We start from the raw sequence: 9,204 nt of genomic DNA, 5'->3' as shown, positions 1-9,204 counted from the left end.
ACACAGGTTTCAGGGAACTTCAAATGGGTGGGTATCTGTCAAATAGATATCCATTAAGAGAAGAATGTCCAATGCTCTTGAAAATCTTGAAATGTGTTTTTAGAAATCTCTAGTTCATGAAAATCCTACTTTGGCACATACATAATTTGTTTTGTAAACTCCATACTTAGGGCACTGGCTATTTGGCACCGTTTCTAGTGCTAACATTTACAATTTTAAATGAAAATGTTAACTATCTTATTCTATTTAACTTTACAGTATCTCTGATTATGGTGTACTTCATCAAATGTCCTTCAAAAAGTGAATGTCCAATGTCTTTCTGTAATAAAAAAATTTTCCACGGAATTCATTTTGTAGGAATATGTACTAATTTAACAAAAACTAGGGGGATTTTTATAGCTTTATAGGCACTACAAACAACAACAACATACATTTTCTAATAAGCACATTATTAAGAACGCAAAACAACTGATTTTAGATTTAAAAAAAAAGAAAAAAAAAAAATCTTGTGTGTGTTGCTCTTAAGCTTCTCCATAACTTCCTTAATGTTTTTTACCACTAGGAGAAAGTTCTGTCTATAGACTATCACATGCGTCCCTCTTGAGCTGTAGAGCTCCTTAACCCCAAGAACTGTGCAGACATAGAGGATGTGACCTCAGAATTTTACCTCTAGGAGTACTTCCTGTCTTGGCTCAGCTGGACAGATATAGAGAGGTGACTTCTCTCTATGATGGCCATGGTAAAGCTGTCTTAATTTGATTTGGATAGACTGAAGAGAGTGGATCAAAAGAAAGGATTTAGGCCTCAATCTCAAGATTTGACACAAACCAAATTGATCTGATCTCTCTCACTCTAGATCTATCTATCTATCATCTATCTATCTATGTTATCTACATACCTACTTACCAACCTACACACACATCTATACATACACATACATACACAACTGTGTCTATTTATCTCTATCTCTATCATCTCTATCATCTATCATCTATCATCTCCATCTCTATATCTATATCATCTATATCTGTATCTATATCTATTTTTACACCTACACCTATACCTACGTCTACACCTATATTGTTTGTGGGAGCCCTAAACTTGTATTAATAGTTTGTTTGCACCATCACTACAAAACTCTCTATTGAATTGCACATTGGACATAAGGACTTTTCCTCTCTCTCCATATAATGTGACACCTGTGTATAAACACATGATAGAATTATACGTGGGCTTCAGTGTGCTACTTACATACCTGGACAGAATTACTGTCATTTAAATGGATACATTTCCTGCTCACTACACCTGGAAAATCATTACTAATTTGTAGGCACACTGACATAAATTATTATCATTCTTGATATTAATGTGATTATAATGTTGAATTCTATCAAAAGTTTGCTTTAATGTGGCATTCAATACCCTCCATTTCTTGAAAATTGTTGCCTTGTGCAGCTTAATAATGAATAATATTGAGACCTTTATTTCTTAAATGTTGTTCAATACTTTACACATTTGCTTCTGAAGTGAAAGTAAAGCCCTGCAAATTGATTTCTGAAGAATAACATATCTCTAAATCTTCATCCCAGAATGCTTATTAGGAAAGTCAAAATTAAGTGAAATCGTGTTCATTGGGAACAAACAATTTGGCAAAGTCAAATAGAATCGTGCTGTACTAAATCAAATCTATGAAAATTTGGGAAATAAACATTTATTTTGATTTTTCATGCTTTATTTTAAAAACAGTTTTAATAACTTCACTAACTCAGTGTTAATTAACCTTCTGAGTTTTTATTTTAAAAATAGTTTCTAAAGTACATTGCTTTTATCCATATACATCCTGTTCTTATATCACAGAATGTCTTCTGAAAACCTATAAGAATAATATTTTCATATTACTTCAATGATTTTTAAAGAAACTTAACTTTTAATTGGCATTATAAATCTATAATAGTGGAAAATATGCAAAAATGTATCTATAAGGAAGAGTGGAGAAATTATTGGAAACCTGAATGGACAAATGTCCAAACCCATTGTGGTCTGCAATCACAGGTCATTGTCCAAATCAGAATTTGAAGTTTATATTCTTTTTCTATTATATTCTTAGCCAATTATTAATATATGTATATCCCATACCTATTATCTATGAACTAATCATGGCACAAAAAACCCTTTCAGGTCCATTATAACAGTGCTGTTATGACTAAATTTTTTAGTCTCCAAAAAGCCACATGTTGAAGCCCTAACCATAATGTGATGGTGTTTGGAGATGGGGCACTTAGAAAATAAATAGGTTTAGATGAGGTCACAAGGGTGGGGCCCACATTATGGAATTAGTGCCCTTATTAGGAGGAGAGACACCAGAGAGCTTACGTCTCCCACTCTTGCCTCTCACACAAGCAATAGGTTATGTGAGCGCACAGTGAGATGGCAGCTGACTAGAAGCCAAGAGAAGAGGTCTCAGAAAGAAACCTATGTTGCAGCGTCTTGATCTTGGACATCCCACCCTCAAGAACTGTTAAGAAATAAATTTCTGTTGTTTACACCACCAGTATATGGTATTTTTGCTATGGCAGCTCCAGCTGACTAAGGGAAGCCCCGATTTATGCTTCAGTTGCTTTTCCTTGGTTGTTAGAAATTGACCCTGATCAACTTAAGCAAGGCGAAGGGATACATTGGAAAGACACCAGGGAACTCACAAAATTAGAGAAAATGCAGAACCATCAGAAGGTGTGAAGGGTTTGCTTTGAGTATTGAAGCAGCAGGAGTAAAGTCACCATCTTTCCAAACATTTCTGTCAGATGCCTCAGCTCATATTGGTTTCAGTCCAACGACCTTTGTTCTCCTGTGTATTTGCTTGATTAAGATGCAGGTTCCATTGGAGAGAACTTGCTCTGCCTGGGAGTTGGTAAAATTTAATCTGGGATTTTTGTATCAATTTTTATGAGAAACATGAGTCAAATTATATTTTTCTTCACTGTCTTTATCTTCTAGTTTTGTTAACAATATAATGCAGGTATTATAACTGAAAAGTGGAACGCTGGTTTAGAATAGTTTAAAAAGCAGAGAAATCTGTTCCTAGAAGATTTGAAGTAATTTCCTTTGAAGTTATCTGTGCTTTTGGTTTCTCAGTTCCTCCATGTTATATCTTGAATCAATTTTTGTAATTGGCATTTCCCTAGAAAGTCATTAATTTTATCCAGATTTTCAAATTTCTTAACATTCACTAATACAAATTACTTTTTTAGTGAAGAATTATATTTTTCTAGCTGTATTGGGATATAATTGACGTATAACATTGTATTCAAGTATATAGCATAATGATTTGCTATATATTACAATATGTTACATGATTATTCAAATGAAGGCAAGTTAAGGATGATAATTTATCACATTTTTTTTTCCCAAAATTCAGATATAAGTTTCACTCATGGTTATGTTGATTGGGATTATTATGCTTTGTCCCTTCCTGCTAGCTTGTATACTAAGACAGTTCACCTTTGTGTTTAAGCTCTATGGCATACAAATACACATTTTAAAACTCCTTATTCAGGATCTGAAACAATTCGATTTGTTATTTTAAGAAATAACCATGGTAAAATCCAAGGGAAACAAGAAACTTAATAGAACATTTTATTAAAACATTCAAATATACAATGATGATTAAGGTTCTGATTCAGATTCCACGAAGACATTCAATATATTCAGTAAGAAAATGTATTCTTAAATGTAATAATGACCGTAGTATTCCGAATTCCTTCTATTTTTACTATTGCATCAGATGAGTTTCTATCAGATTTCACACAGTGGCATTTTCTATAAGCTACACATACTAGATGATACTTGATCTTGATAGAGATTTGCTTTGAGTATTGTAGCAGCAGGAGTAAAGTCACCCTCTCTCCAGGCATTTCCATCAGATGCCTCAGCTTCTATTGCCTCAGCTTCTATCTATTTGAGATGATTAGATATGGTCTGCAGGCTTCCTGGTGGTGTGCCATATAATGGATTTGAGAAGGAGTATATAAAAGTCTAAAGAAAAACACATTGAAAAGGTTAGGATTTTAGGTATTAAAATAAGACTTCTTTCCAGATCATGCAGAATGCAGAAACTTTTTAATGAATTTCCACTGGAGTAATAACGAGAGCAGCCCCAACTTTTCCTCCTGCACTTCCAGTCTACACTGCCTAAAACTCTGACACAGGCCTAGTCTCTGTGTGTGCCTAAGGTCCTCTGTGCCTAGGAGCTATGGCCTCATTCTCACCTCTGGTGTGATGGAAGAATGCACATGTCAGGATCTCAACACCCTCTTTCTATGGTGCTGGTTTCTCAAAGCCTGCTCTATCGATTCTAGTTAGGCTCAACAAAGGAAACCCAAAAATACATATAAAAAAAACTACCAAGAGCTTTCAGTCGGGAAAATTATATTGTGCAGAGTATATTAGAAAATCTAAAGCATGGACATTCTATAGGACAAACAACTGGACTTCTTCAATAAATAAATTGCAAGGAAAAAATTAAAGACAGAAAAATGGAACCTAGTATAGTGCCAGGTGGGCACTAGACTAATTGGGGGGAATCGCTGAATAAATTATATAAATATCTAACCCCTATGCTGTACATTTGAAACTAATACAAAATAATACTGCATGTAAACTATAACTCAAAAAAACAAACCCCAAATTAAAAAAAAATTAAAACCTTATAAATGAATTAATTTTATTGCAACTTGGATGCAGATATCTGGCATTAATCCTGATTTTAAAAAGACAGCAACAACACCAACAAATATGAAACCCCTTACTTATTTATGAGACAACCGGGGCAGGTTGAACACTGACCCAATATTTGATGGCATCAAGCAATCATTGTTCAATGTTTCGGTGCGATACTGTGGCTGTATTTTTAAAAAGTCCTTATCCCTTAACGGTCTGATGTCTTAACTGAAGTCTTTACAGGCAAAGCTAAATGATATCAGGGATTTGCTTAAACACTCTGGTTGACACCATGACTGAACCCTAACGGAAACTATAGACTCTGGGTGATAATGACATGTCAATGTAGGTTCATCAATTGTAATAAATGTCCCAGTCTGGGGGGGTGTTGACAGTGGGGTGCATGAGAGGGGGACAGGGAGTAGATGAGAAATCTCTGTACCTTCTGCTCAATTTTGCTGTGAACCTAAAACTGATCTAAAGAAAATAAAATCTGTTTTAAAAAAAATACCACCACCTCTCTGGTGGGTGGAGGGAATGGGTAGCAATGGAGGTGAAACAAAAATGACCATGGGTTGATAATTGCTGAATTTGGCTGATGGCTACCTAGTGGTTCATTATACAATGATCTTAATTCCTAGATCAGAATATGATATAGAATTTTCTCTGAGTGTTTAGAAGAGTATTTTGGAGAACTTCCTTTCTCTGTTATAATGTCAGAGAGGGTACAGTTAGTTTAATTAACACAAAGGTATTTGCTTCTTAGAAATCAAAATAGCAGCAAAGTTTAAGAATTCTGACAGGATTTATTCTCCAGTCATTCTTAATGGAAGGAAAAAGGAATGTGAAAGAGGGGGAAAAATTATTAGAATAGAAAATAAAAAGAAATTGCTTCGAAGGTTTTCTAGAGTCATCAATTGCACTGCCAGATGTATACATAGTAGAAAGCACCTTGAAAGGTGGGTCTTTGATATGGACCATTTCCTGTTCACCATAGAAGCTTTCTTCTCAGTAGAAAGTAATGAAAGTCCTCCCTAAAACATTCTTAATTACTACAAGTTTATGGAATATTATAACATTACATTATAATATAATATTATAAAAATATGCCAAATTTAAAATATTGCATTTTAATTCCTACATCATTTGTATATTTTGGATACTAACAGTCAACATAAGCTAAAGATAAAAAAGATTAAAATTTCTTTACTTTGGTAAAAATGAAAATAGTTTGATATCATACCTTCCTACTTTGTCAAGAAGATACATTTGGCTTCTTAAATATACATTTATTTATTTATTTATTTATTACACAATAAGTAGGGTAACATTTCGTTTTTACTCTATGTCTCGACTGACATGACGGATCATCCTAATTAATTCTCTCCGTACCCTGGGAAATACCTTATTTCTGGTTTTCATTCCTACCAAAACAGTACTAAAAGTGTGTATGACATCATTATGAAGAGAACACAGAAATAAAAAAAAGGTTAAGGGTTGTGTTAGAATTCAACCTCACCACCCAAGGCTCAAAACTACTAGAAACCGTCTGACCTGACATTTTTGCTACTCCTTTTCAATAACAGGAACAACTGTTTTCATTAAAAAAAAAAAAAAAAAAAAAATGGGGGAAAATGAAAACTTTAGCTTTCTATATGTTCACTTTGACAAGAGAATGAATTTCATGTAACATTTCTAAAATCAGTTATAAGGAAGCTTTCATAGATAGGAAGTGATGTGTTATGGCTAATCCTATTTTATACCCAAATGAATGCTCATATTACCTTCTTAAGAAAGGGATGAGAGAGATTTTACTTGCCATTCTCTCTAGCCTGCCTCTTATTACACTGGTAAGGAGTAGCCCTAAAAAGCGCCAGGACAGATGTAATGCACCTGAATTTCTCCTCTTGTCTTCTAAGTTATTCGGTACTGGCCCTCACTGCCCTCAACTACATTTAGAGAGAACACAGAATGCTATCTCCCTTTTGTCTTTGACAATAAAATATGACACCAGTCAATGAGTATACTGTGAATAGCTGACTAATACTCTATGGGTTAAATGGATAGTTTCCAGATTTGTCAGCTCTCTTTGAGTATGAACAGTGACCACAAAGCCATTTAACAGTGATCTGATTCAAGGAGATTGAAATTGTCCTAGAATGGAAAATTCTCATAACACATTTAGAGAGACTGAAACTCCTTATCACTCTCAAATTGACTAACTCCACTAAAACATTCCTCTTAGTGGAAACATGTTCAAACAGCTCTCTCTCTCTCTCTCTCTCTCTCTCTCTCTCTCTCTCTCTCTCTCTCTCTCTCTGAAACAATACAGGTCACCATTACCTCTTACCTCTGTTTTCTCTGAGTTGCTCCAATTCCCATAAACTGGATTAACAAATGCAGAGTTAACACCTCCTTTAGTTTTCCTTAAGGCACACAAGACAGAAGAAAAGAGTAAGTACTGAAATGTACCACAGTACATTTCCAGGTTATAATTTGGTAGAAAACTTAGAGACACACTGTCCAAACAGCATACTTATTTTTATGTATATATTACCATAAGTAAAGACTTTTGCACCAATGCAACCACATGTTTGAAAGCAAATGTAGTTTGACCTCTGAATATTTAGATACAAATAAACCCAGGCAAATAAAAACAAAACAAAACATGGCATAAGTTGGTCTTAAAATTGATTTCTTAAACTATTATTATTCAAGTAATATAAGGTGTACACATTAGAAAGAACAATGTAATATAAAGCTGAGAGGCCACCTGGAAGTCCCTTGGACTTCACAAATGCCAACCCACCTTCTGAGGGCTGTTTTTCATGACAGTGCCTGTCATAAGTGATTTCACTGATATGTGGGACATAAAACTGCAAACAACAAAGGAACAAGACAAACAAATGAAGAAACAAAAACTCATAGACACAATAGTTTAGTGGTCACCAAAGGGTAAAGGGGTGGAGGGTAGTAGATGAGGGTGAAGGGGGTCAAATACATGGTGATAGAAGGAGAACTGACTCTGGGTGGTGAACACACAATGTGATATATAGATGATGTATTACAGAATTGTACACCTGAAACCTATGTAACTTTACTAACCATTGTCACTCCAATAAACTTTAATTGAAAAGAAAATCTATGGCATCATAGTCTTTAATATTTAAACAGCAAATTTAAATATGAGTGTTTTGAAGAGGTCTTTATGTTAATGTTTTCTTTCAAGAATCACAAAGAGACATGTCCTTGGTAATCTCACATATTGGTCTAAAGCTGCGCAATTTACTCTGATTAACTGGGCTCCTAAATGACCATTTTCTTTTTGTATTTTAATTACTTAAGAGTTAACAGGCTTATTGACAGAAGACAACTAGCCCTGGAATAGTTGCTCATTACTGCTGAAGACAAAAATGCCACGTGTGTGTGTGTGTGTGTGTGTGTGTGTGTGTGTGTATGCAGATAACTAAATACACCCTATTAAAGATATAAGAAAAGATCCCATACATGCAAACACATGCAAGCACACATACGCATATACATACACACATACACATAATGGAGACTGGAAGACAAATTCCAGGATGATTGTCAGTGTCTGGAAGGCAACTAGGAGGAAAAACTATACAATGACTACTTTTGCCTAATCAGAGTAAAATGACAATAAACGTGAAAATATACCTTTAGATCCTAAAAGGAAAGGTAATAAAGAGGAAGCTCTTATTGATTTGCTGTTTGAAAATAAATTCTCAGAGGTATGACCTCTTATTTCATCTATGAAGCCAACCACATGGTCCTCTTCTGAAAAGCAACATCCTTAGGGAGCCCAACAGAATAATCTGAGTAATTACGTTTGGCTGGCAATACATTCTTCCCATGGATTCAGTGTCTTCTAAGCTTCCTGACCTCCACTGTTTCTGTGCAATTGGCTTAAATATTCAATTGTTTAATTGTACCCTCTTTGAGTCTACATTTTGGTTATCTACGAAGAGTGTCATAGCAGCCATTTTTCTTGGTTATTGTTTGGAAAAAAAATATCATAGATTCACTTGCAAATGATGAAACAAGTACCTGTTAATTCTTTAACCACTAATTGAGTTGCTCCAATTAAATTGAATAAGTGGCATTTACTACTTGCCTTTTCTTCCTCCAAGACTAGTCAATGTTAAGTTCTCAGTGTAGTAAGCTCAGTAAATAGGGCATAAAACGAGGCAGAGTTGCTTTCAACATTGAGACAGAGTAGGGAGTAAAGGGCAGTTTTGAAATGTGTCCAAATGTTAAAGCAAAGTCTGGCACAGGAGAGCTGGAAAATGGATGTAGGGGGCATCAAAACCAAACGGAAATTCAGAGCTAGGCAAAGATGGGATAGTTACAGAGACCGACACCTCAGAAAAATTAATCTTGGCTGAAATCAGGAAGCAGGAGGAAACCCAAACTATAGGACTAAATGGTCCAAATGCCGGGCAGGCAAGCAGCAATGAAAGCGAC

The 9,204-nt window shown here is 34.9% G+C and overlaps 1 protein-coding gene across 1 annotated transcript in view; it reads right to left on the bottom strand.

The window, feature by feature from the left end:
- Positions 1–3,764: 3,764 nt before the first annotated feature.
- The window catches only part of MALRD1 (MAM and LDL receptor class A domain containing 1), a 541,690-nt gene continuing 536,250 nt past the window's right edge, over positions 3,765–9,204 (bottom strand). Inside the window, exons 39-40 of the mRNA XM_074324842.1 lie at positions 7,067–7,142; positions 3,765–4,032 (exon numbers count right to left, since the gene is read on the bottom strand). Coding sequence (XP_074180943.1) covers positions 3,952–4,032; positions 7,067–7,142 — 157 coding nt within the window. The 3' untranslated portion in view covers positions 3,765–3,951. The remainder of the gene's footprint in view (positions 4,033–7,066; positions 7,143–9,204) is intronic.

The sequence above is a fragment of the Rhinolophus sinicus genome, linkage group LG02, assembly GCF_036562045.2.
Source record: "Rhinolophus sinicus isolate RSC01 linkage group LG02, ASM3656204v1, whole genome shotgun sequence".
In the NCBI taxonomy this organism is placed as follows: Eukaryota; Metazoa; Chordata; class Mammalia; order Chiroptera; family Rhinolophidae; genus Rhinolophus; species Rhinolophus sinicus.
Note: the sequence above shows the minus strand (reverse complement) of the source record. Positions and strands in the feature narration are given on the sequence as shown.